The 25,192-nt window shown below is 43.0% G+C and overlaps 1 protein-coding gene across 1 annotated transcript; it reads left to right on the top strand.

Moving 5' to 3' along the window:
- Positions 1 to 16,123: 16,123 nt before the first annotated feature.
- On the top strand, positions 16,124 to 17,607 carry LOC534520 (spermine synthase-like). The gene is given in 2 exon segments (XM_059886853.1): positions 16,124 to 16,970; positions 16,972 to 17,607. Coding segments are annotated over 2 exon segments (1,119 nt in total). The 5' UTR covers positions 16,124 to 16,211; the 3' UTR covers positions 17,332 to 17,607.
- The last annotated feature ends 7,585 nt before the right edge of the window (positions 17,608 to 25,192 follow it).

Raw genomic sequence — 25,192 nt, 5'->3', positions numbered from 1 at the left:
GAAAGCCTGGGCTCTGGGAAAGGGGTAGGGGAGCTTTCAGGGGAGGGGGGCCCAGCCGCTTTGATGTGTCCTTTCACCTGTAGCCTTCTCCCCTCCCTCTGCAGCCTCAGATGTCCTAGGACAAAGGCCTCTTTCTTGGCCAGGTTTGTTGTCAGTGTGTGAGGGGAGTTGGGGTAGGGGAGAGCTGCCTGGCAGGGACATTATTCACCTGCCTTAAAGGGGACCCTAGATGCCCTCTGTCCTTTCTTCCAGGCAGTCCCCCCAGTCACAGGGCAGCCACATACTCTGGACAGAACAGGACATGTGTGTAGGGTGTCAGGTCCCCTCCCCCCGCCAGCATTCACAGCAGCTCTGGGGCAGGCCAGGAAGTACCCCTGGAAGTCACTCATTCATCCATTTGCCTCCAAGCCACAACCCAAGTTCCAGGCCAAACAGATCTTTCTCCAGAGACTAGGAGAAAAGTCTGGCTTCCTCCTAGCTTTTAGTAGCTTTCAGCTCTAAGGAAAGTCTTTCCTATGTCTAGCTTCACTCCTTACAGCTGCAGCTTGCACTTTTTTCTATTTTTTTTTTTTTTTTCTTATGATATTCAAGTTAAATTGGAAGCAGTTATTGACTGGGGAGGTAGGCAGGTGCCACCCTAAGACATGACTGGCATTCAGCCAGCATTCTGTGATAGGCTTGTGTTCACTATAAAAATAATGAAAACATTCTATCCCACTTGGTAAAGAATAGCTTCTGGGAGTCTTCCAAGTATTCCCCATCATTACAGTACTATGTCAGCCACCCCAGTTCTCTCTCAGGATGCCCCCAACCCAATAACACAAGCAAGCAACTCAAGAGGCAATGTGATACCTGCAGCCTGTGTGTATGGGTTTGATCAACACCCATGCCAAACCCATAGTTCAGTGATTTGAATCTCTACCCCAGGAGATCATAATTCTACATACATGATCTGTGTGGGGCAGGAGGTGACCCATGGCTTCACTGCATGTTACATGCAGGTTCAGAATCTCTTGATGACCTGGGTATGAATTTAGGTCACAAACATGAACACTCAGGTAGCTTATGTATTTATTTGGGCCCATTGGAGGAGATGAGAGGTGGTGATAGTCATACTTGTGGCTGATTCAGTAATGGTATCAGTTTAGTCAGATAGTCAATGGTATCAGATAGTCAACAAACACTTGCTGAATGAAAGCTACCAGTTCAGGACACTATTTGTGGCATCGCACATACAATTATAACACAAGTTATCCAGTGAATGAATGGATATTTATGGAGTGTCTACTTATCATTCATTCATTCAACAAATATTTGTTGTGGGTCTACTATGTTTCCCACTCCAGAACCACACAAAGATGAATAAGAACAGTCTGTGTCCTTATTAACAGCCTATGCAGGGAATTTGGGGTTTTTCAGGCGGCACTAGTAGTAAAGAATCTGCCTGCCAGTGCAGAAGACTCAGGAGATGCGGGTTCAGTCTTTGGGTTGGGAAGAGCCTCTGGAGAAAGAAATGGCAACCCACTCCTGTATTTTTGCCTGGAAAATCCCATGGACAGAGGAGCCTGGCAGAATACAGTCCATGGGGCCACAAAGAGTCAGATACAGTAATAAAGGTCTATAAAAAGTACTATGGAGGGACTTCCCTGGAGGGCCAGTGGTTAAGACTTCTCCTTCCGATTCAGGGGTACTGGTTTGATCCCTGGCTGGAGAGGTAAGACCTCACATGCCTTGTGGCCAGAAAACCAGAACATTAACAACAGAAGCAATATCGTAACAAATTCAATAAAGACTTCAAAAATGATCCACATCAAAAAAACAAAAAAAAGGTCCTATGGAGCTGAACTACTGTTGGGGAAATTCAGAGCAGGCTTCACAGAGGAGGTGACAATTGATCTGGGCTGTGGAGAATGACTCAGGGTTCATCAGGAAAAGAGGGGAGAAGGGTATTCCAAGCTGAGGTGTGAAAGCCCAGAGGCATCAGACTGAGAAGAGTACTCAGGGTTTCCTAGGGTGGAGTGTGGGGAAGGAAGTAGTGAAAAATAAGCTTGGGGAGATTGGGGCTAGATGTAAAAGTCTTGAAAGTCAAACTAGGGAGGTTGTGTTTCATCCCATGTGCGAGTCAAAGGCATGTTTGAAGCAGTTTACTTGTTTTCGGGGACAGACATGGTCGTACAGGCTGAGCTAAGTCAACAGACAGCCTTCATTTAGGCGGCTGGCCAGGATATCTCTCCCACCTCACCCTATTCCCCTCCCATAGGAAGAGGCTGTTACTGGGATTAGCAGGCTGTGTTCTGCCTCTAGAACATTCTTTTTTTTTTTTTAATGTATTTATTTATTATTTTTGGTTGCACTGGGTCTTTGTTGCTGCACACGGACTTCCTCCAGTTGCAGAGAGTGGGATCTACTCTTTCTTGCAGTGTGTGGTCTTCTCATTACAGTGGCTTCTCTTGTTGCGGAGCACAGGTTCTAGGTGCACATGGGCTTCGGTAGTTGTGGCTCTTGGGCTCTGAATGCAGGCTCAGTAGTTGTGGTACATGGGCTTGGTTGCTTCGCGGCATGTGGAATCTTCCTAGAATGGGGATCGAACCCATGTCCCCTGCATTGGCAGGCGGATTCCTATCCACTGTACCTCAAGGGCAGTCCAAGAACACTCTTTACAGCCCCCCAGGGGTCTGGATGGTTCCTTTAGTCCCCTCCTTTCAGATTCCTGCTGTCTAGAGTCAACCTCCTTCTATCTTAAATCTCCTTTGCTTGATGTAAGATTAACAGGGTATTAGGAGCCTGAATGGGTTGGACAGTGCCTGCAGCTAGGCAAGGCAGAATACCTAAGATTTTCCTAGCCCCAAGATCCTCCTGCGTCAACCAAAGTGGCACAGAGTGTGGAGAAAAACATGGCCACATATCTTTACTCTTATACCGTTCTTCATCCATGCTGCTCACGCACCCCCAAAAGGCTGTCTTATTGTCACCTCTGGTCAATTCACCCCACCCTCACCCCAGTGTGTGTGCACACCACCATCAGCATCAGGGCAAGCCACAGCCGTGTTGCCAAACACCCTACCGGGTTATGCAACCAGCTTCCCGAGTAGGGCGGGGTGGGTAGAGGTGAAACCAGGGGAGGGCCACAGGTCCCAGAGGGAGCTGGCTGCCTGGCCTGCTTGCCTGCTGGGCTGACCGCAGTGGCCCCAGGGGGCGGGGGCAGGGCTGGCCCTTTTATCAGTGCCCTGCAGGATTGCACCCGCCACCCCCTGGCTTCCTCTCTCAACAGACGGAAAGGGGAGGCAGCCACAGGGTGCAAGGGAGGGCTGGGCGTTATCCTAGGCTGCAGAGCCTGGCGGTTACCCCGGTTGGCTGGGGGAGGTGTTGGAGGGGGTCTGGGACCAGGGAATAGTGAGGCCCCTCTTACTCAAGTAAGGAAAGGGAGATATAAACTGAGGCCCAGATGGTGGAGCCAGATGTCCTAAGCCATCCACTGGTTTTTCCTTGTGTTCCAGTTTGGATGAGGATAGGATTAAAAAAAAAAGGTCTCTGAAGAGGTTCCTTTCCATATATAAGAATTCTAAGAGAATTGACTCAGGAGTCAGGACACTGAGCCCCACTATCAGCTCTAAAGAGCTTGTGGCTCTCAAGGGTCCAGAGTGTTGGGGAGGACTGAGGTTCCCAGTCCTGGCATCTGTGGGTTATTCCCAGGTAGCAGAGCTCCACACCTAACCTAAGACACATGAAGGCTGATAGATGAGTCCAGAATAGTCCAGCATAACCCCTGGAGCTTAATTCTAAATCTAGAAAGGGGAGTATGTTGTGTGGTATTCAGTTCAGTTGTCGCTCAGTCGTGTCCGACTCTTTGCGACCCCATAGACTGCAGCACGCCAGGCTTCCCTGTCTATCACCAATTCCCAGAGCCTACTCAAACTCATCTCCATAGAGTCGGTGATGCCATCCAACCATTTCACCCTCTGTCGTCCTTTCTCCTCCCGCCTTCAATCTTTCCCAGCATCAGGGTCTTTTCAAATGAGTCAGTTCTTAGCATCAGGTGGCCAAAGGATTGGAGTTTGAGCTTCAACATCAGTCCTTCCAATGAATATTCAGGACTGATTTCCTTTAGGATGGACTGGTTGGATCTCTTTGAATTCCAAGGGACTCTCAAGAGTCTTCTCTAGCACCACAGTTCAAAAGCATCAATTCGTGGGTGCTCAGCTTTCCTTATAGACCAACTCTCACATCCATACATGACTACTGGAAAAACCATAGCTTTGACTAGATGGACTTTTGTTGGCAAAGTAATGTCTCTGCTTTTTAATATGCTGTCTAAGTTGGTCATAGCTTTTCTTTGAAGGAGCAAACATCTTTTAATTTCATGGCTGCAGTCACCATCTGCAGTGATTTTGGAGCCCAAGAAAATAAAGTCTGTCACTGTTTCCATTGTTTCCCCATCCATTTGCTGTGAAGTGATGGAAAAGGATGCCACAATCTTCATTTTTTGAATGTTGAGTTGTAAGCCAGCTTTTTTACTCTCTTCTTTCACCTTCATCAAGAGGCTCTTTAATTCCTCTTCGCTTTCTGCCATTAGGGTGGTGTCATCTGCATATCTGAGGTTATTGATATTTCTTCCAGAAATCTTGATTCCAGCTTGTGCTTCATCCAGCCTGGCATTTCTCATGATGTACTCTGCATAGAAGTTAAATAAGCACGGTGACAATATACAGCCTTGATGTACTCCTTTCCCGATTTGGAACCAGTCTGTTGTTCCATGTCCAGTTCTAACTGTTGCTTCCTGACCTGCATACAGATTTTTCAGGAGGCAAGTCGGGTGGTCTGGTATTCCCATCTCTTTCAGAATTTTCCACAGTTTATTGTGATCCATAAAGTCAAAGGCTTTGGCGTAGTCAAAAAAGCAGAAATAGATATTTTTTTCTGGAACTGTCTTGGTTTTTCAATGAACCAACAGATATTGGCAATTTGATCTCTGGTTCCTCTGCCTTTTCTAAATCCAGCTTGAACATCTGGAAGTTCTCGTTTCACATACTGTTGAAGCCTGGCTTGAAGAATTTTGAGTATTACTTTGCTAGCATGTGAGATATGTGCAATTGTGTGGTAGTTTGAACATTATTTGGCATTGCCTTTTTTTGGGATTGGAGTGAAAACTGGCCTTTTCCAGTCCTGTGGCCACTGCTGAGTTTTCCAAATTTGCTGGCATATTGAGTGTAGCACTTTCACAGCATCATCTTTTAGGATTTGAAATAGCTCAAGTGGAATTCCATCACCTCCACTAGCTTTGTTCATAGTGATGCTTCCTAAGGCTCACTTGACTTCACATTCCAGGATGTCTGGCTCTAGGTGAGTGATCATGCCATCATGGTTATCTGGGTCATGAAGATCTTCTTTGTATAGTTCTTCTGTGTATTCTTGCCACCTCTTCTTAATATCTTCTGCTTCTGTTAGGTCCATACCATTTCTGTCCTTTATTATGCCCATCTTTGTATGAAATGTTCCCTTGGTATCTTTAATTTTCTTGAAGAGATCTCTGGTCTTTCTCACTCTATTATTTTCCTCTATTTCTTTGCATTGATCGCTGAGGAAGGCTTTCTTATCTCTCCTTGCTATTCTTTGGAACTCTGTATTCAAACTGGTATATCTTTCCTTTTCTCCTTTGGCTTTAGCTTCTCTTCTTTTCTCAGCTATTTGTAAGGCCTCCTCAGACAACCATTTTGCCTTTCTTTTTCTTGGGGATGGTCTTGATCACTGCCTCTTATACAATGTCACGAACCTTCATCCATAGTTCTTCAGGCACTCTTGTCTATCATATCTAATCCCTTGAATCTATTTGTCACTTCCACTATATAATTGTAAGGGATTTGATTTAGGTCATACCTGAATGGTCTAGTGGTTTTCCCTACTTTCTTCAATTTAAGTCTGAATTTGGCAATAAGGAGTTCATGATCTGAGCCATAGTCAGCTCCCAATTTTTTTTTTTTTTTTTTTTTTTTTTGCTGACTGCTGATGGAGCTTCTCCATCTTTGGCTGCAAAGAATATAATCAAGCTGATTTCAGTATTGACCTTTGACTTCTGCACCTTTTTGTGGTGTAGAGTAAGTAGAATGATGTTGTTGTTGTTCAGATCTTGAATCTTAAGACCTGGACTTGAGTCCCTGCATTCACTGGTTACATGACTTTGGGCAACTCAACCTTCCTAAGCCTTGTTTCTTTACAAGGGAAAATGGAGATAAGGATGATAATACCTATTCAGTGAAGTTTGGGGGAAGATTAAAGGAGATCAATAAGCAAGGCTGGGGAATGACAGGCTAGGCTAAGTAGCTTCAGTTGTGTCTGACTCTGTGCGACCCTATGGACAATAGCTCACCAGGCTCCTCTGTCCATGGGATTCTCCAGGCAAAAATACTGGGCTGAGTTGCCATGTCCTCCTCCAGGGAATCTTCCCAACCCAGGAATCGAACCCACATCTCTGCAGGTGTATTCTTCAGAAGCTTAGAAACCTGGAAACCAGAGTGTTTCAGAGGCTTGGGAATTGAGAAGAGTCTACTTATCTGGAAGTCAGACTCTGGTGGAGAGATAACTGGAACAGAACTGAAGCCAGGAGGCAGTCTGGTTCTGGGAGAGAACCAGGACTAGAATGCAGCAGTGTTTGTGGGGCTGGGTGGTAGACTTTCAGGAACTAGCTCTGGAGCCATGGCTTTCCCACCCCAGCACTATTGGGCAGGGCCAGTTTTAGCCACGCAATGGGCACAGTGCCAGCTTTATGAGCTTCAGTCACCTTCCAGGAACCCCAGAACCCTCCCCCTCACCTCACCCTGTTGCAATCCTTTGCAGTGGGCGGAGCTTCCTGGGAAGTCCCACCCTCTGCTCCTCAAGAGGATGGAAGGCTTGAGGCCTCACTATTCATTTCCTCCTTCAAACAGGCATCCTGCTCATTCCAGCCTCCTCTCTCTGCTCCACCTGCTCCCTTGCACCAGAATGCTCTCCTTGGACCTTTCTACCAACCAGATGCAGTACAAAGTGGAAGAGAGATCTGGGTTTGAGTCTCAGTTCACACTTAAAAGTTCAGACTTGGGCAAATTATATAACCTCCTTGAGCCTTGGTTTCCCCTTGGTAAGTGGGGAGAACTGAGCTTCTTGTGAGGGATGTAAGAAAATGTACATATAGTGCTTATACAGAAAGACTTTAGTGTTGGATTCCTTCCTCTGATCCACTGTCCAAGATCCAGCTTCATTCAAGTTCTGTCTCCATGCCACTTTCTTGGGCTACTTTAACCCTTACCCATAATTTTTTGTCTAACTCCTTTTGCAATTATTTTATGTACCAGAGAACTAATAATCTCATATAAATGTTTTCCAGTTGAACTATATGATTTTGTGTGTTGTTATATCATTCTGTAATAGTGATAATATAACTATATTAGCGGGCTTCCCAGGTGGCGCTGGTGGTAAAGAACCCACCTGCCAGTGCAGAAGACATAAGAGACATGGGTTAGATCCCTAGGTCAGGAAGATCCCCTGGAGAGTACCTGGCAACACACTCCAGTATTCTGCCTGGAGAATCCCATGGACAGAGGAGCCTGGTGAGCTACAATCCACAGAGTCACAAAGAGACTAATGGAACTTAGCACGCATGCATGAAAACTGTATTATACAAAACCTGTCTCAAGCATCATAGTATAATGGTTAAGAAGACAAGTTTTAGAGTCAGAAATGCCTTCATTCAAACCTTGGGTCTGACAGTCACTTTGAGATCTCAAGCAAATTCTTTAATCTCTCTGAGCCTAATTTTATCCATCTGTAATTTGGGGATAATTACAATACTTATCTTACATATTATTGTGAGAAGTTAACAACTAAGCAGAGACATTACTTTGCCAACAAAGGTCCATCTAGTCAAGGCTATGGTTTCTCCTGTGGTCATGTATGGATGTGAGAGTTGGACTGTGAAGAAGGCTGAGTGCTGAAGAATTGATGCTTTTGAACTGTGGTGTTGGAGAAGACTCTTGAGAGTCCCTTGGACTGCAAGGAGATCCAACCAGTCCATTCTGAAGGAGATCAGCCCTGGGATTTCTTTGGAAGGAATGATGCTGAAGCTGAAACTCCAGTACTTTGGCCACCTCATGCGAAGAGCTGACTCATTGGAAAAGACTCTGATGCTGGGAGGGATTGGGGGCAAGAAGAGAAGGGGACGACAGAGGATGAGATGGCTGGATGGCATCACCGACTCGATGGACGTGAGTCTGAGTGAACTCCGGGAGTTTGTGATGGACAGGGAGGCCTGGCGTGCTTCGATTCATGGGGTCGCAAAGAGTCAGACACAACTGAGTGACTGATCTGATCTGATGTATGTTTAATTTAGTGATTCAATGTCTGGGATATAATAAACACTATTAAATAGCACATATATGGTACATCTATTATTATAAAATAAATATTAAATATATTAAATTAAATTATTGTTAACTAATAGGTAAACTTCTTGTGAGGGATTGCATTTTAAGTTTTTTTTTTTTTTTAAACCATACTCCACAGCATGTGAAATCCACCAAGGATTGAACCTGCGCCCCCTGCACTGGAAGGCAGAGTCTTAACCACTGGCCTGCCAAGGAAGTCCCATGTTTTGTCTTTTGTATATATATCTCAAGGTGTCTATTTCTGAGTACAGCATACTGTCACCCACTCATCAAATATTTTGAGAGTATTTAACAGATTGCTAAATTTGAAGGATACCAAGATAACTGAGGAGTGAGCCTTGCCTTTGGGCAGACACATGTATAAACAGATAAATGGTGATGTGAAGTAAGAATGGCTAATTTCAGGGGGAACAAAGGAAAAGCAGCCTCAGAGGAAAGGCCTCAGAGAGGAGGTAACCTTTCAACTAGTCTTGAGAAACAGAAGAATATGAATTTGCTAGGGAGAAAAATGGGGGACAGCATTCTGGGAAGAAGAAACATCATGTGTAAAACACAGTGGTGGGGGAAGTATATAAAGTTTTGGTCAGTTACAGAGTCTAGGGGTCCAAGGGTGTTTTTAAGGAGATCTGGGTGGAGGGGTAGTTTCCTGAACTTTCCTGGGAAAGTAGGGTAGGTCGTGGTGACCAAGCCCAGGGCCCCCTCCCTGCCAGCAGTCTAGCTGCCTATCAAAGTTCTTGGGATAGTCCTCTCCCTCCAAGGACCCTGAGGTAGGTTTGGCTGACCTCCCCTGGGAGCACTGAGGGTTTTTCCCAAATTGCTTCCAGTCTCTTGGAGTGACTATTCTGGCCAAAACCGACAAGATGGGGGCATCCTGGGATTCTCTCCCCTGTTGTCCCTTTGAGTCCCCATATCTTATGTATGGTGATGAAGAACCAGGATGAGCACTGTCTAATTTGCTCAGTGTCTGGTCTCTGTGCTCAGTCGCTCAGTCATGTCTGACTCTTCACGACCCCATGAACTATAGCCCACCAGGCTCCTCTGTCCATGGGATTTTCCAGGCTAGAATACTGGAATGGGTTGCCATTTCCTCCTTCAGGGGATCTTCCCGACCCAGGGATCAAACCCAAGTCTCCTGTGTCTCCTGCATTGGCAGATGGGTTCTTTACCACTTTGCCACTTGGGAAGCCCCACTGTCTCTGGATCACTTCCCAAATTCTCTTGTGTTGAAAGCTCTTCCCATGAAGGCTGTCTCCACACCAGGGCCTCCGACTTTCCCTGGTTATTGTCTGTGTTCTTTCTGGTTGCAGCTAAAACCATGCCCATAGGCTGGTGTCTGCAGTCTCTGGCCTTTTTTTCCCTCAACAAGATCACTTGCCAGAGAATTAGATATCCACAAGGAGGAAGGTGGAGGGCTCATGGGCCCCATCATCCCCCAACTATCAACTTCCCTTTTTGAGAATGGAGAGAGAGAAGGAGAGACAGAGACCCATCTGATTGGTGCAGAGCCAGCATCTCAGTTGTCCAGACAGGAAATGAAAAGAGGACTCCATCACTTCTCTCTCTCTTGGGTTAGGAGAAGTGGAAAGAAGAAATAAGGGGAAACCAAGGGTTAGAAAAGAAGATAGAGCTGGAGCAATTCAATGCAGACAAAATCCTCTGAAATTGAAAGTACTTATTCCCTGGTGGTCCAGTGGTTTAGGACTCGGCACTTTCACTTTCAGGGCCTAGGTTTGAACTAAGATCCTTCAAGCTGCTCAGAGCAGCCAAAAAAAAAAAAAAAGGAAAGAATCATCCTCTGTTTACCATCTGCCTTTCCTTCTCATACCCTAACACTCCTCCTCCCATCCTAATACCCTCCTGCCTCAAGGACCAATAAACCATTAGTACTATCTTTTAATTTTAACTTTATTTAAAAAAGAAAATTTTTTTTTTTGATATGCCACAAGGCATGTGGGGGATCTTAGTTCCCCAATCAGAGATCCAACCTGCACTTACTGCATTGGAAATGTGGTCTTAACCCCTGGACCACCAGGGAAGTACCTCAATTTTATTTCTAAAATAATCCGTCCACTTCCCTTCATATCCAGAACTATAAACTTGCAGACACTGTAAACTTCCTTACCCCTCTCAATCTCCACTGAACTTTCCTGCAAAACAAAACATTTTTGGTTAAATCCAATGATTCAGCTTCTTCACATCTATACCTGGGCAGCTAAATATGGATGGAAGAAGGACTTACTGGGTGGTCCAGTGGCGAAGACTCTGCTACCAATGTAGGTTGGGGGGAGGGGGGAGGGGCAGGGGGGCCAGGGGGCCAGGGTTCAGGTCCTGGTTAGGGAACTAGATCCCACATACCTCAACTAAAGATACTGCATGTCACCATGAAGATCGAAGATCCCTTATGCTGCAACTAAGACTCAGTACAGCCAAATAAATAATACATATTTTAAAATATATATATTGATGGAGGAAATTCCAGAATCTTGTTAAGTAGTATATTTCAAATTTATGGCCCTATAACTCAACTAATTCAAAGTTATGCCTCCAAAATTCAACTAGTTGCCAACTAATTCTATATTTACCTGGTAAATTCCTCTTTTGTTTTTTCTTTTTTGTGTGTGTGGTAAATTTTCTTTTCTACTCTACTCTGTTCAATAACTATTTCAAGCTTTCTCTCTTTTAAAATCTCTAACACCACCTCCACTTTTGACCTTGCCTATATTTCATTGATAACATAGATGTAATCTGATGAGACTTCCCTATTTTTCCAATACGAAATCCTCCAGCTTACTTGCATCTACATGCTTGACATTCTACGTCATTAAAATGAAAGAAGTACCCTTGTTCCTAAGTAAGGCCATCCCCTCTCAGTTCTCTGAAAAGATGAGAAAATTAGATTCCTCTGGGTGCATAGCAAAATTCAGTTCTGCTCCATAGCAAAGTGCAGCCGACTGCATGGATCAGTCCTGAGAAGACTGATAAAATAATTCAGAGGCAGGGCTGAATCACAAGGTGGTAGTCTTAAGAGTTCACCCAGGTAGAACTCCCCACCCATTCTCTTGGATGAAAGCAGGAGTTATATAACCCTAGGAAGCTTCATCTTTGTGGTCTTACGTTTCATCATAGCTGTATGTTGGGGAGACACTTCCTATACGTCGGAGACAAAGCCAGACTGTTATTAGGTCAGAAAGATGCTACCTTCTTCTGTTGTCTCCTTAAGACCTGCTTCACTGAGCACCCAAGACTTAAGTGACGTGTCCTCACCAGTCACCCTGTGGAGGGCATGTGCCCACATATCTAGCCAACAGCTGGAGCTGCCAACACTGTTCTCCATGATTACTGCAGTTTGTACTGTTTCCCATTCTGCAGTGGCTCTAGTAGAAGCAGTCTATGATTGCTTTAGCAAGAGGCAGAACAAGCCCTGGGCTTGGAGTTAAAGTGCTGAGCTGATAGAATTACATTCATTTTCTTTGTGTGTGTGTGTGTGTTTGGCCTCGAGAGACTTGTGAGATCTTAGTTCCCTAACAGGGATTGAACCCAGGCCACAGCAGTGAAAGTGCTAATTACTGGACAACCAGGGAATTCCCTTATTTATTTTTAAATTTTTTTCTTTCTTTTTAAGAATATAGTTCCCTGTGCTATACAGTAGGTCCTTGTCAGTTATCTGTTTTATTAATGTGTATAGTAATGTGTACATGTTAATTCCAAACTCTTAATTTATCCTTTCCCCCACCTCCTTTTCCCTTTGATAACCATACGTTTGTTTTCTCTGTCTGTGAGTCTATTTCTGTTTTGTACATAAGTTCATTTGTCTCATTTTTTTAGATTCCACATATAAGCGATATCATAACTGATACTATCTTTCTCTGTCTGATTTACTTCACTTAATATGATAATCTCTCATCCGTGTTGCTGCAAATGGCATTATTTCATTCTTTTTGTGATTGAGTAATATTCCATTGCATTTATGTACCACATCTTCTTTATCCATTTATCTGTCAATAAACATTTAGGTTGCTCCCATGTCTTGACTTTTGTACTGTAAACAGTGCTGTGATGAGCACTGGGGTGCAGTATCTTTTTGAATTATAGTTTTCTTTGGATATTTGCCCAGGAGTGGGATTGCAGAAATATATGTGGTAACTAACTCAATTTTTAGTTTTTTAAGGAACCTCCATACTGTTTTCCATAGCAGATATACCAATTTATAGTCACACCAACAATGTAGAAGGGTTCCCTTTTCTCCACACCCTCTCCCACATTTATTATCTGTAGACTTTCTGATAATGGTCACTCTGACTGGTGTGAAGTGATACCTCATGGTAGTTTTGAATTGCATTTCTCTAATAATTAGCAATGCTGAGCATCTTTTCATGTACCAAACAGAGAATCTTCTTTCCTAAACATCACTGGAGAAATATTTACAGCTTTTTGTTGTTGTTGAGAAGGCGAATTCTGTGCAGACTGCCTCCTCCCACGAAGACAAAGTACAATTCAAATGATTGGGTTTCAGCTTCAGTCAGTCTACGTGAGCTGTATCTAAGGCAATTCCAATCACTTTTCTGAGTCTCTGGTTCCATTCTAGAATGGAAAAGCACAACGAAAAACCCCTCTCAATATCTCTGAGTACATGAAATACAGTTCCTTCCATGCCTAGGTTGATCTTAGAGTGACAAGAGATAGAAACACTGTTGACTTTTTTCTTTAAGATGATCCAAACCTCAACTTGCTTGCCCAGAGGTTGATCTTGGTCAATTAATTCACGTTGGGAGAGCCCATTCATGCTGACTAAACTTAATAGAGCATAACATAAGCCATACAGCTGATTTACATTGTTCGTTGTTGTTCAGTTGCTGAGTCATGTCTGACTTTTTGCAACTCCATGAACTGCAGCACACCAGGCTTTCCTGTCCTTCACCATCTCCTGGAGTTTGTGCAAACTCATGTCCATTAAGTCAATGATGCCATCCAACCATCTCATCCTCTGTTGTCGCCTTCTCCTCCTGCCTTCAATCTTTCCCAGCATCAGGGTCTTTTTCAAAGAGTTGCCTCTTTGCAGCAGGGGGCTGAAGTATTGGAGCTTCAGCTTCAGTATCAGTCCTTCCAATGAATATTCAGGGTTGATTTCCTTAGAATTGACTGTTTTGATCTCCTTGCAGTCCAAGGGACTCTCAAGAGTCTTCTCCAGCACTGCAATTCAAAAGCATCAGTTCTTTTAGCACTCAGCCTTCTTTATGGTCCAACTTTAATATCCATCCATGACTACTGGAAAAAACATAGCTTTGACTGTATGGACCTTTGTCAGCAAAGTGATGTTTCTGCTTTTTAATATGCCGCCTAGGTTTGCCATAGCTTTTCTTCTAAGGAGCAATCTTTTATTTCATGATTTTCAACTTCAGTCACTGTTCACAGTGATTTTGGAGCCCAAGAGAATAAAATCTGTCACTTTTTCCTCATCTGTTTGCCATTCAGAAAACTAAAATCATTGCATTCGGTCCTTCATGGCAAATAGATGGGGAAACAATGGAAACAGTGACAGACTTTATTTTCTTGGGCTTCAAAATCGCTGCAGATGGTGACTGCAGCCATGAAATTAAAAGACGCTTGCTCCTTGAAAGAAAAGCTATGACCAACCTAGACAGCATATTAAAAAGCAGAGACATTACTTTGCCTACAAAGGTCTGTCTAGTCAAAGCTATGGTTTTCCCAGTAGCCATGTATGGATGTGAGAATTGGACTATAAAGAGAGCTGAGCGCCCAAGAATTGATGCTTTTGAACTGTGGTATTGGAGAAGACTCTTGAAAGTCCCTTGGAATGCAAAGAGATCCAACCAGTCCATCCTAAAGGAGATCAGTCCTGACTGTTCATTGGAAGGATTGATGCTAGAGCTGAAACTCCAATCCTTTGGCCACTTGATGCTAAGAACTGACTCATTTGAAAAGACCCTGATGCTGGGAAAGATTGAAGGTGGGAGGAGAAGGGGACGACAGAGGATGAGATACTTGGATGGCATCACCGACTCGATGGACATGAGTTTGAGTAGGCTCCGGGAGTTGGTGATGGACAGGAAGGCCTGGCATGCTGCAGTCCATGGGGTTGCAAAGAGTTGGACATGACTGAGCAACTGAACTGAACTGAACTGATGGAATCAGATGCCATGATCTTAGTTATTTGAAAGTTGAGTTTTAAGCCAACTTTTTCACTCTCCTCTTTCACCCTCATTAAGAGGCTCTTTAGTTCCTCTTCACTTTCTGCCATTAGAGTGGTATCATCTGCATATCTGAGGTTGTTGATATTTCTCCCAGCAATCTTCATTCCAGCTTGTGAGTCATCCAGCCCAGCATTTTGCATGATGTACTCTGCATATAAGTTAAATAAGCAGGGTGACAATATATAGCCTTGACATACTCCTTTCCCGATTTTGAATCAGTCCATTGTTCGATGTCCAGTTCTAATTGTTGCTTCTTGTTCTGCCTACAGGTTTCTCAGGAGACAGGTAAGGTGGTCTGGTATTCCCATCTCTTGAAGAATTTTCCACAGTTTGTTGTGATCCACACAGTTAAAGGCTTTAGCATAGTCGATGAAGCCAAAGTAGATGTTTTTCTGGGATTCGCTTGCTTTTTCTATGATCCAATGGATGTTGGCAGTTTAATCTCTGGTTCCTCTGCCTTTTCTAAATCCATCTGGAAGTTCTTGGTTCACGTTCTGTTGACACCTAGCTTGGAGGATTTTGAGCATTATCTTGCTAGCGTGTAAAATGAGTGCAGTTGCACAGTAGTTTGAATATTCTTTGGCATTGCCTTTCTTTGGGATTGGAATGAAAACTTTACATAGATTTACATAGTTTGACATAGAACTTACAGTAGCCTAGGCAATCCTATTGACTGATGAAAACAGTTGACAATTTGGAAGTCAAATGTTATAATTAGAAGTTGTTTAGTGAACAAGTGATTCAAATTAGCTGGATAATTTTGATGGCTAATAGAATTGTATCTCTCACCTTTGTAAATATATGATATTCCCTTGGCCAAACAGGGAATGTTCCTCCCTAAACATCACAAGAGAAATAGTGACAACTTTTTTTTTATTTGGTTGGAGAGAGGTAATTCTCTGCAGACTATCTACCCTTTCTAGGAAGACAAGGTACAATTCAACTGATTGGGTTTCAGCTCCAGCCAAGTTAATATAATTGATTCTGTTTCTGTTCCCTTCAGCCATTTTATTATAATTGATTGGGTTAGAGTTTGATTGTGTTAGGGCTTCAACCATTTTACTTTAAGTGATTAGGCTGCTACAGCTTTAGATATATTGATAGAATTATGCTTTCCTGAAACTACACCAGGTTATTTGCTACTTCTAATAAGGCTGATCGCATCCATTACACTTTGACTTTTCCTTATTTCACTTGTGGTACACAATCTTTTGAGTGCATTATCCTACTGTTACTATTTTGCAGGTTAACTGCAACCTGAAGAAATGCAATGGCTTCCTAGTTGGTCCTTCTGCCTTTCATTTCTCCTCCAATCTTTCCTGTACACACAGTTGTCAAATCAGTTATCTTAAAATCTGTTTCAAACATCCTACAACATAGGAGAAAATACTTGCAACTCATATATCTGATAAGGGTCTAGTATCTGGACTATATAAAGAACTCTTAGAGCTCACCAACAAAAAGACAAACAATCCAATTAAAAAACGGGTAAAGCTCGGCCTCCCCGGCGCGGCGCACTCCCCGCCGGCCGCAGCCTGACACGCCGCGCGGCCCCCCCAGTCTCTCCGCAGGGCCTCGCCTCACTATGGCAGCAGCACGGCACAGCACCCTCGACTTCATGCTCGGCGCCAAAGCTGATGGTGAGACCATTCTGAAAGGCCTCCAGTCCATTTTCCAGGAGCAGGGGATGACGAAGTCAGTGCACACCTGGCAGGACCATGGCTATTTAGCGACGTACATAAACAAAAACGGCAGCTTTGCCAATTTGAGAATCTACCCGCATGGATTGGTGTTGCTGGATCTTCAGAGCTACGACGGCGACGCACAAGGCAAAGAAGTCGATAGTCTTTTGAACAAAGTAGAAGAAAGAATGAAAGAATTGAGTCAGGACAGTACTGAGCGGGTAAAGCGATTACCACCCATAGTTCGAGGAGGGGCCATTGACAGATACTGGCCCACTGCGGATGGTCGCCTGGTTGAGTACGACATAGATAAAGTGGTGTATGACGAAGACTCACCTTACCAGAACATTAAAATTTTACTCTCAAAGCAATTTGGGAATATTATCATCCTCAGTGGGGATGTTAATTTGGTGGAAAGTGATTTGGCGTATACCCGGGCCATCATGGGCAGTGGCAAAGAAGATTACAGTGGCAAAGATGTACTAATTCTGGGAGGTGGAGATGGGGGCATATTATGTGAAATAGTCAAACTGAAACCAAAGATGGTGACTATGGTAGAGATTGACCAAATGGTGATTGACGGATGTAAGAAATACATGTGAAAAACGTGTGGTGATGTCTTAGACAATCTTAAAGGAGACTGCTATCAGGTTCTTTTTTTTTTGCTATCAGGTTCTAATAGAAGACTGTATTCCAGTACTGAAGAGGTACGCCAAAGAAAGGAGAGAGTTTGATTATGTGATTAATGATTTGACAGCTGTTCCAATCTCCACATCTCTGGAAGAAGATTCCACATGGGAGTTTCTCAGACTGATTCTTGACCTCTCAATTAAAGTATTGAAACAGGATGGGAAATACTTTACACAGGGAAACTGTGTCAATTTGACAGAAGCCCTGTCGCTCTATGAAGAACAGCTGGGGTGCCTGTATTGTCCTGTGGAATTCTCGAAGGAGATCGTCTGTGTCCCTTCGTACTTGGAATTGTGGGTATTTTACACTGTTTGGAAGAAAGCTAAACCTTGAAAATCAGTGTCCCCGAGTCACGTGTGCTGCAAATAGCCTTCCTGACCTTTCTATGCTGTACGTGAAATCGAAACAAGTCAGGCAATTGATTGTGAATTCCTTCATGTTTCCTGTTTTTAATTATTTTTTTAATTTAAAAATCAAATGGAAAAATGTATATTTTGATGAACTAGGATGATTAGACAGCACAGTGAAGGCTGCTAAATGCACTGAACCCCTAGAATGTGATTTTTGTTTTTGTTTCTGTTTTTCTGTGTGGACTTTTTCTTGTTTGTTTGTTTTGTTTTCATTTTGGTAGACTTTGAATTTGAATTTGGTTGTTTGGAGGAGTGAACATTATTGTTTTCTTCTGGAGGGGAGTTCTTCATGGAGTTTCTTTCCCACCCAAATTGATATAGATATTAAAATTTGGTGCTTATGAGGAAAGACTTTAAAAATGATTAGCAACGATTCAATTAAAGTTACAAATCAGAAAAAAAAACCAAAAATGGGTAAATGTCTTAAATCAGTTCAGTTCAGTTCAGTCACTCAGTCATGTACAAATCTTTGCAACCCCATGAACTGCAGCATGCCAGGCCTCCCTGTCCATCACCAACTCACAGAGCCTACTCAAACTCATGTCCATTGAGTCCGTGATGCCATCCAACCATCTCATCCTCTGTCATCCCCTTCTCCTCCCGGCTTCAATCTTTCCAGGATCAGAGTCTCTTCAAATGAGTCAGCTCTTCACATCAGGTGGCCAAAGGACTGGAGTTTCAGCCTCAACATCAGTCCTTCCAATGAAGACCCAGGACTGATCTCCTTTAGGAGGGACTGATTGGATATCCTTACAGTCCAAGGGACTCTCAAGAGTCTTCTCCAACACCACAGTTCAAAAGCATCAATTCTTCAGTGCTCAGCTTTATTTATGGTACAACTCTCACATCCACACATGACTACTGGAAAAACCATAGCCTTGACTAGACCTTTGTTGGCAAAGTAATGTCTCTGCTTTTTATATGCTGTCTAGGTTGGTCATAACTTTCCTTCCAAGGAGCTAGTGTCTTTTAATTTCATGGCTGCTGTCACCATCTGCAGTGATTTTGGAGCCCAAGAAAATAAAGTCTGTCATTGTTTCCACTGTTTTCCCATCTATTTCCCATGAAGTAGTGGGACCGGATGCCATGATCTTAGTTTTCTGAATGTTGAGCTTTAAATCAACTTTTTCAGTCTCCTCTTTCACTTTCATCAAGAGGCTCTTTAGTTTTTCTTCAATTTCTGCCATAAGGGTGGTGTCATCTGCATATCTGAGGTTATTGATATTTCTCCTGGCAATCTTGATTCCAGCTTGTGCTTCTTCCAGCCCAGCTTTTCTCATGATGTACTCTGCGTATAAGTTCAATAAGCAGGGTGACAACATACAGCCTTGACGTACTCCTTTCCCAATTTGGAACCAGTCTGTTGTTCCATGTCCAGTTCTAACTGTTGCTTCCTGACCTGCATACATGTTTCTCAAGAGGCAGGTCTGCTATTCCCATCTCTTTAAGAATTTTCCACAGTTTATTGTGATCCACACAGTCAAAGGCTTTGGCATAGTCAATAAAGCAGAAATAGATGTTTTTTCTGGAACTCTCTTGGTTTTTCAATGAACCAACAGATATTGGCAATTTGATCTCTGGTTCCTCTGCCTTTTCTAAATCCAGCTTGAACATCAGGAAGTTCATGGTTCACGTACTGCTAAAGCCTGGCTTGGAGAATTTTGAGCATTATTTTGCTAGCGTGTGAGATGAGTTCAATTGTGTCATAGTTTGAGCATTCTTTGGCATTGCCTTTCTTTGGGATTGGAATTAAAACTGACCTTTTCCAGTCCTGTGGCCACTGCTGAGTTTTCCAAATTTGCTGGCATATTGAGTGTAGCACTTTCACAGCATCATCTTTCAGGATTTGAAATAGCTCCACTGGAATTCTATCACCTCCACTAGCTTTGTTTGTAGTGATGCTTCCTAAGGCCCACTTGACTTCACATTCCAGGATGTCTGGCTCTAGGTGAGCGATCACACCATTATGATTATCTGGGTCATGAGGAAATTTTTTGTACAGTTATTCTGTGTATTCTTGCCACCTCTTCTTAGTATCTTCTGCTTCTGTTAGGTCCATACCATTTCTGTCCTTTATTGAGCCCATCTTTGCATGAAATGTTCCCTTGGTATCTCTAATTTTCTTGAAGAGATCTCTAGTCTTTCCCATCCTATTGTTCTCCTCTATTTGCATTGATCACTGAGGAAGGCTTTCTTATCTCTCCTTGCTATTTTTTGGAACTCTGGATTCAAATTGGTATATCTTTCCTTTTCACTTCTTTTCTTTTCTCAGCTATTTTTAAAGCCTCCTCAGACAGCCATTTTGCTTTTTTGCACTTCTTTTTCTTGGGGATGGTCTTGATCCCTGTCTCCTGTACAATGTCATGAACCTACGTCCATAGTTCATCAGGCACTCTGTCTATCAGATCAGTCCCTTAAATCTATTTCTCACTTCCCCTGTGTAATCATAAGGGATTTGATTTAGGTCATACCTGAATGGTCTAGTGGTTTTCCCTACTTTCTTCAATTTAAATCTGAATTTGGCAATAAGGAGTTCATGATCTGAGCCAGTCAGCTCCCAGTCTTGTTTTTGCTGACTGTATAGAGCTTCTCCATTTTTGGCTGCAAAGAATATAATCAATCTGCTTTTGGTATTGACCATCTGGTGATGTCCATGTGTATAACCTTCTCTTGTATTGTTGGAAGAGGGTATTTGCTATTACCACTGCGTTTTCTTGGCAAAACTCTATTAACCTTTGCCCTGCTTCATTCTGTACTCCAATGTCAAATTTGCCCGTTACTCCAGGTGTTTTTTGACTTCCTACTTTTGCATTCCAGCCCCCTGCAATGAAAAGGACATCTTTTTTGGGTGTTAGTTCTAAAAGGTCTTGTATATCTTCATAGACCCGTTCAACTTTAGCTTCTTCAGTGTTACTGGTCAGGGTATAGACTTGCATTACCATGATATTGAATAGTTTGCCTTGGAAACGAACAGAAATCATTCTGTTGTTTTGAGATTGCATCCAAATACTGCATTTTGGACTCTTGTTGACTATTATGGCTACTCCATTTCTTCTAAGGGATTCCTGCCCACAGTAGTGGATGTAATGGTCACCTGAGTTAAATTCACTCATTCCAGTCCATTTTAGTTCGCTGATTCCTAGAATGTCGATGTTCACTCTTGCCATCTCTTGTTTGACCACTTCCAATTTGCTTTGATTCATGGACCTGACATTCCAGGTTCCTATGCAATATTGCTCTTTACAGTATTGGACCTTGCTTCTACCACCTGTCGCATCCACAACTGGGTATTGTTTTTGCTTTGGCTCCGTCCCTTCATTCTTTCTGGAGTTACTTCTCCACTGATCTCCAGTGACATATTGGGCACCTACTGACCTGGGGAGTTCATCTTTCAGTGTCCTATCTTTTTGCCTTTTCATACTGTTCATGGGATTCTCAAGGTAAGAATACTGAAGCGGTTTGCCATTCCCTTCTCCAGTGGACCACACTTTGTCAGAACTCTCCACCATGACTTGACCATCTTGGGTGGCCCTACACGACATGGCTTAGTTTCATTGAGTTAGACAAGGCTGTGGGCCATGTGAACAGATTGGCTAGTTTTCTGTGATTGTATTTTCAGTCCGTCTGCCCTCTGATGTCTCCTCTCAGTGCTTACGGTCTTACTGGGGTTTCTCTTACCTTGGACGTGGGGTATCTCTTCATGGCTGCTCCAGCAAAGCACAGCCGCTGTTCCTTACCTCGGACGTAGGGTACATTTCTATAAAATTATCCAAATGGCCAACAAGCACATGAAAAGATGCTCAGAGCCTTAGTCATTAGGAAAATGCAAATCAAAATCACAATGAAACACCACTTCATGGATTTCCCTGTCGGTCCAGTGGTTAAAATTTTGCTCTTCCATTTCAAGAGGTACAGGTTTAATCCCTGGTGAGGAAACTAAGATCCCACAAGACTCACAGTGTGCCCCCCAACTCATATGGCTATTAAAAAAGTGAGGGTGCGTCTCCAAAATGTGAGTGGTACTACTCCAAATTATGCAACATAGAGGGATTGTCTCCAGCCTCTTTTTCAGTTTTAATTTTCTCTATGACACTTATCACTACCTAACCTCCTATATAGTTTACTTATTTCTTTGGTTATTGTCTGCTCCTGCTCCCTAACTTGAATGCAAGTTTCATGAATTCAAGGAATGCTTGTTTTTTTGTATTCCAGAATGAATGGCAGGTCCACGGATGGCATTCAATAAATGTTTGCTGAATGAGTGAATAAATAGAAAGAAACATTTACAAACATAGTTATTCATGATTAGAGCCATACTTTTTTAGTGAATAAAATGGAATCATACCACAGAAATTCCTCTGCATTTTTGTTTCCTTTTGGCAGCACTGAGCAGCACGTGGGATCCGTGACCAGAAATGGAATCTGATTTCCCTGTAGACGAAGCTCAGAGTCTTAACCACTGGCCCACCATGGAAGTCCCCCTCTACAACTTATGTTTGTCCTTTAACATGCCATTGGCATTTCTCTAGGTAAATGCAATAGCTCTAACATACTTTTTTTATGAACTGCATATTATTTCACAGTCCTGGTATACAATAATTTGTTCAGCTATTCCCCTATTGACAGAATAATTTTTTCACCATTATAAACAATTTAGCAATAAGCCTTCTTATGTATGTATCATTGTGTGCTGGCAGTGTTTTTAATTCTCTAGGAAAGGATGTGTCCAAGCTTAATTTTAAAGGATATTGCCCTAATACTTCCCAAAGAGCATAACAGTCCCAACTCGCACAATCATCTGGTTCCACTACATCAGCTATCTAGGTTTGCATTCATGGTATTTCACAATCTGGCCACAAGGTACCTTTCCAGTTTCATCTCCGACCTCTCTCTTATTTCTTTATTAGAATCTTCTGTCCCATGAAATAAACCCCTCAAAGATTTACACAATCATGAAGACACTATATTAGTGAAATAAACCGCATACAAGGACAAATATTATACGATTTCATTTATATAAGATACTGCTGCTGCTGCTGCTGCTAAGTCGCTTCAGTCGTGTCCGACTCTGTGCGACCCCAGAGACGGCAGCTCTCCAGGCTCCGCTGTCCCTGGGATTCTCCAGGCAAGAACACTGGAGTGGGTTGCCACTTCCTTCTCCAATGCATGAAAGTGAAAAGTGAAAGTGAAGTCACTCAGTCGTGTCCAACTCCTAGCGACCCCATGGACTGCAGCCTACCAGGCTCCTCCATCCATGGGATTTGCCAGGCAAGAGTACTGGAGTGGGGTGCCATTGCCTTCTCTGATATAAGATACTAGAATAATCAAATTCATAGAGACAGAAAGTAGAACAGTGGTTACCAAAGGCTGGGGTGGGAGAATGACAGAGAATGAAGAATCATTGTTTATGGCTAAGGAATTTCAGTTTGTGATAATAAAAATTCTGGAGATGGAGAGTGGTGATGGTTGTGTAACAGTATGAATATACTTAATGCCACTCAACTTGAACCATTTAAAAATGGTTAAGATGGCAAATTTTACATTATGAATAAAAATAAACTATTTTCATGTATTTTACAATTTAAAAATAATTAATTTATTTGGCTTCACTGGGTCTTAGCTGCTGCACTCAGGCGTCATTGCTCCATGGCATGTGAGATCTTACTTACAACAGCCAGAGATCAAACCCATATCCCCTGCATTTGAAGGTAGATTCTTAACCACTGGACTGCCAAAGAAGTCCCCTATTTTAAAATTTAAAAAAGTAAAAAAAAATTTCTTACACGTCTTAGCCTCTATCCCTTAATTCACACTAAACCCTACTTATCACTCCATCAATGCATAAATGAATCAAGTCCTAACTCAACAGCTCCTTTTCTCCTGAACTCTCACCTGAAAACCTCACCCCCAAATCCTGAACACCTCACTGAAACTCTCCTGAAGACCTCAACCCCAAATCCCTAGGGATCACTTCCTTCTCAATATCTGTGCTCCTTCAGTTCAGTTCAGTTGCTCAGTTGTGTCCAACTCTTTTCGACCCCATGGACTGCAACACTCGAGGCCTTCCTGTCCATCACCAACTCCCAGAGCCTACTCAAACTCATGTCCATTGAGTCCATGATGCCATCCAACCATCTCATCCTCTGTCGTCCCCTTCTCCTCCTGCCTTCAATCTTTCCCAGCATCAGGGTCTTTTCAAATGAGTCAGTTCTTAGCATCAGGTGGCCAAAGGATTGGAGTTTCAGCTTCAACATCAGTCCTTACAATGAATAATCAGGATTGATTTTCTTTAGGATGGGCTGGTTGGATCTCTTTGCATTCCAAGGGACTCTCAAGAGTCTTCTCCACTACCACAGTTCAAAAGCATCAATTCTTGGGCGCTCAGCTTTCTTTATAGTCCAACTCTCACATCCATACATGACTACTAGAAAAACCATAGTCTTGACTAGACAGACTTTTGTTGGCAAGGTAATGTCTCTGCTTTTTAATATGCTATCTAGGTTGTTCATAGCTTTCCTTCCAAGGAGTAAGCATCTTTTAATTTCATGGCTGCAGTCACCATCTGCAGTGATTTTGGAGCCCAAAAATATAAAGTCAGTCACTGTTTCCACTGTTTCCCCATCTATTTGCCATGAAGTGATGGGATCAGATGCCATGGTCTTCGTTTTCTGAATGTTGAGCTTTAAGCCAACTTTTTCACTCTCTTCTTTCACTTTCATCAAGAGGCTCTTTAGTTTTTCTTCAATTTCTGCCATAAGGGTGGTTTCATCTGCATATCTGAGGTTATTGATATTTTTCCTGGCAATCTTGATTTCAGCTTGTGCTTCTTCCAGCAGCATTTAATTGTAAACTCCCCTTTGACCTTGCTCATTCAACCTTGTTTTTTGCATTTTCACAAATATTCATTCTATTCGGTAAACACGGAATATTTACCATTTGAAGACTAGATGCTAAGGAAACAAAATGAATGGGACAAACCACTGCCTTAGATGGCAAGTCTGGTGAGTAAGATTGATGTATTACAATATGGGGGCTTCCCTGGTGGCACAAATGGTAAAGAATCTCTCTGCAATGCCAAAGACCGAGGTTCAATCCTGAGTTGGGACAATCCCCTGAAGAAGGGAATGTCAACCCACTCCAGTTACTCTTGACTAGAGAATTGGTTCCATGGACAAAGTGGCCTGGCAGGCTACAGTCCATGGGTCGCAAAGAGTTGGACTCACTGAGCGACTAACATACACACACACACACACACACACACGCATGCATTACAACATGACTATGACCAGAGCCAAGGATGGCGGCAAGGAGGAAGTGTCTAACTTCACCTAGGAATATCATGCAAGGCTATGTGGGGAGAGGATGTTGATTTTGCCCTTTAAAAACATACAATAGCTTACTTTTCTCCTTTTAAAATAGCACCCACACATTTTAGGACACCTAGAAAACATGGAGCAATGGCACCCCACTCCAGTACTCTTGCCTGGAAAATCCCATGGACGGAGGAGCCTGGAAGGCTGCAGTCCATGGGGTCGCTGAGGGTCGGACACGACTGAGTAACTTCACTTTCACTTTTTCATGCATTGGAGAAGGAAGTGGCAACCCACTCCAGTGTTCTTGCCTGGAGAATCCCAGGGATGGGGGAGCCTCGTAGGCTGCCATCTATGGGGTCACACAGAGTCGGACACGACTGAAGCGACTTAGCAGCAGCAGCATACATGATTTTATATGCATATATAGACAGAGAGTGTGGGGGCGGGCAACATGCATTTTCCACTTGATTA

Source organism: Bos taurus, chromosome 5, assembly GCF_002263795.3.
Source record: "Bos taurus isolate L1 Dominette 01449 registration number 42190680 breed Hereford chromosome 5, ARS-UCD2.0, whole genome shotgun sequence".
Classification (NCBI taxonomy): domain Eukaryota; kingdom Metazoa; phylum Chordata; class Mammalia; order Artiodactyla; family Bovidae; genus Bos; species Bos taurus.
The sequence above is the reverse complement of the archived record's forward strand: the minus strand, read 5'-3'. Positions and strand labels throughout refer to the sequence as shown.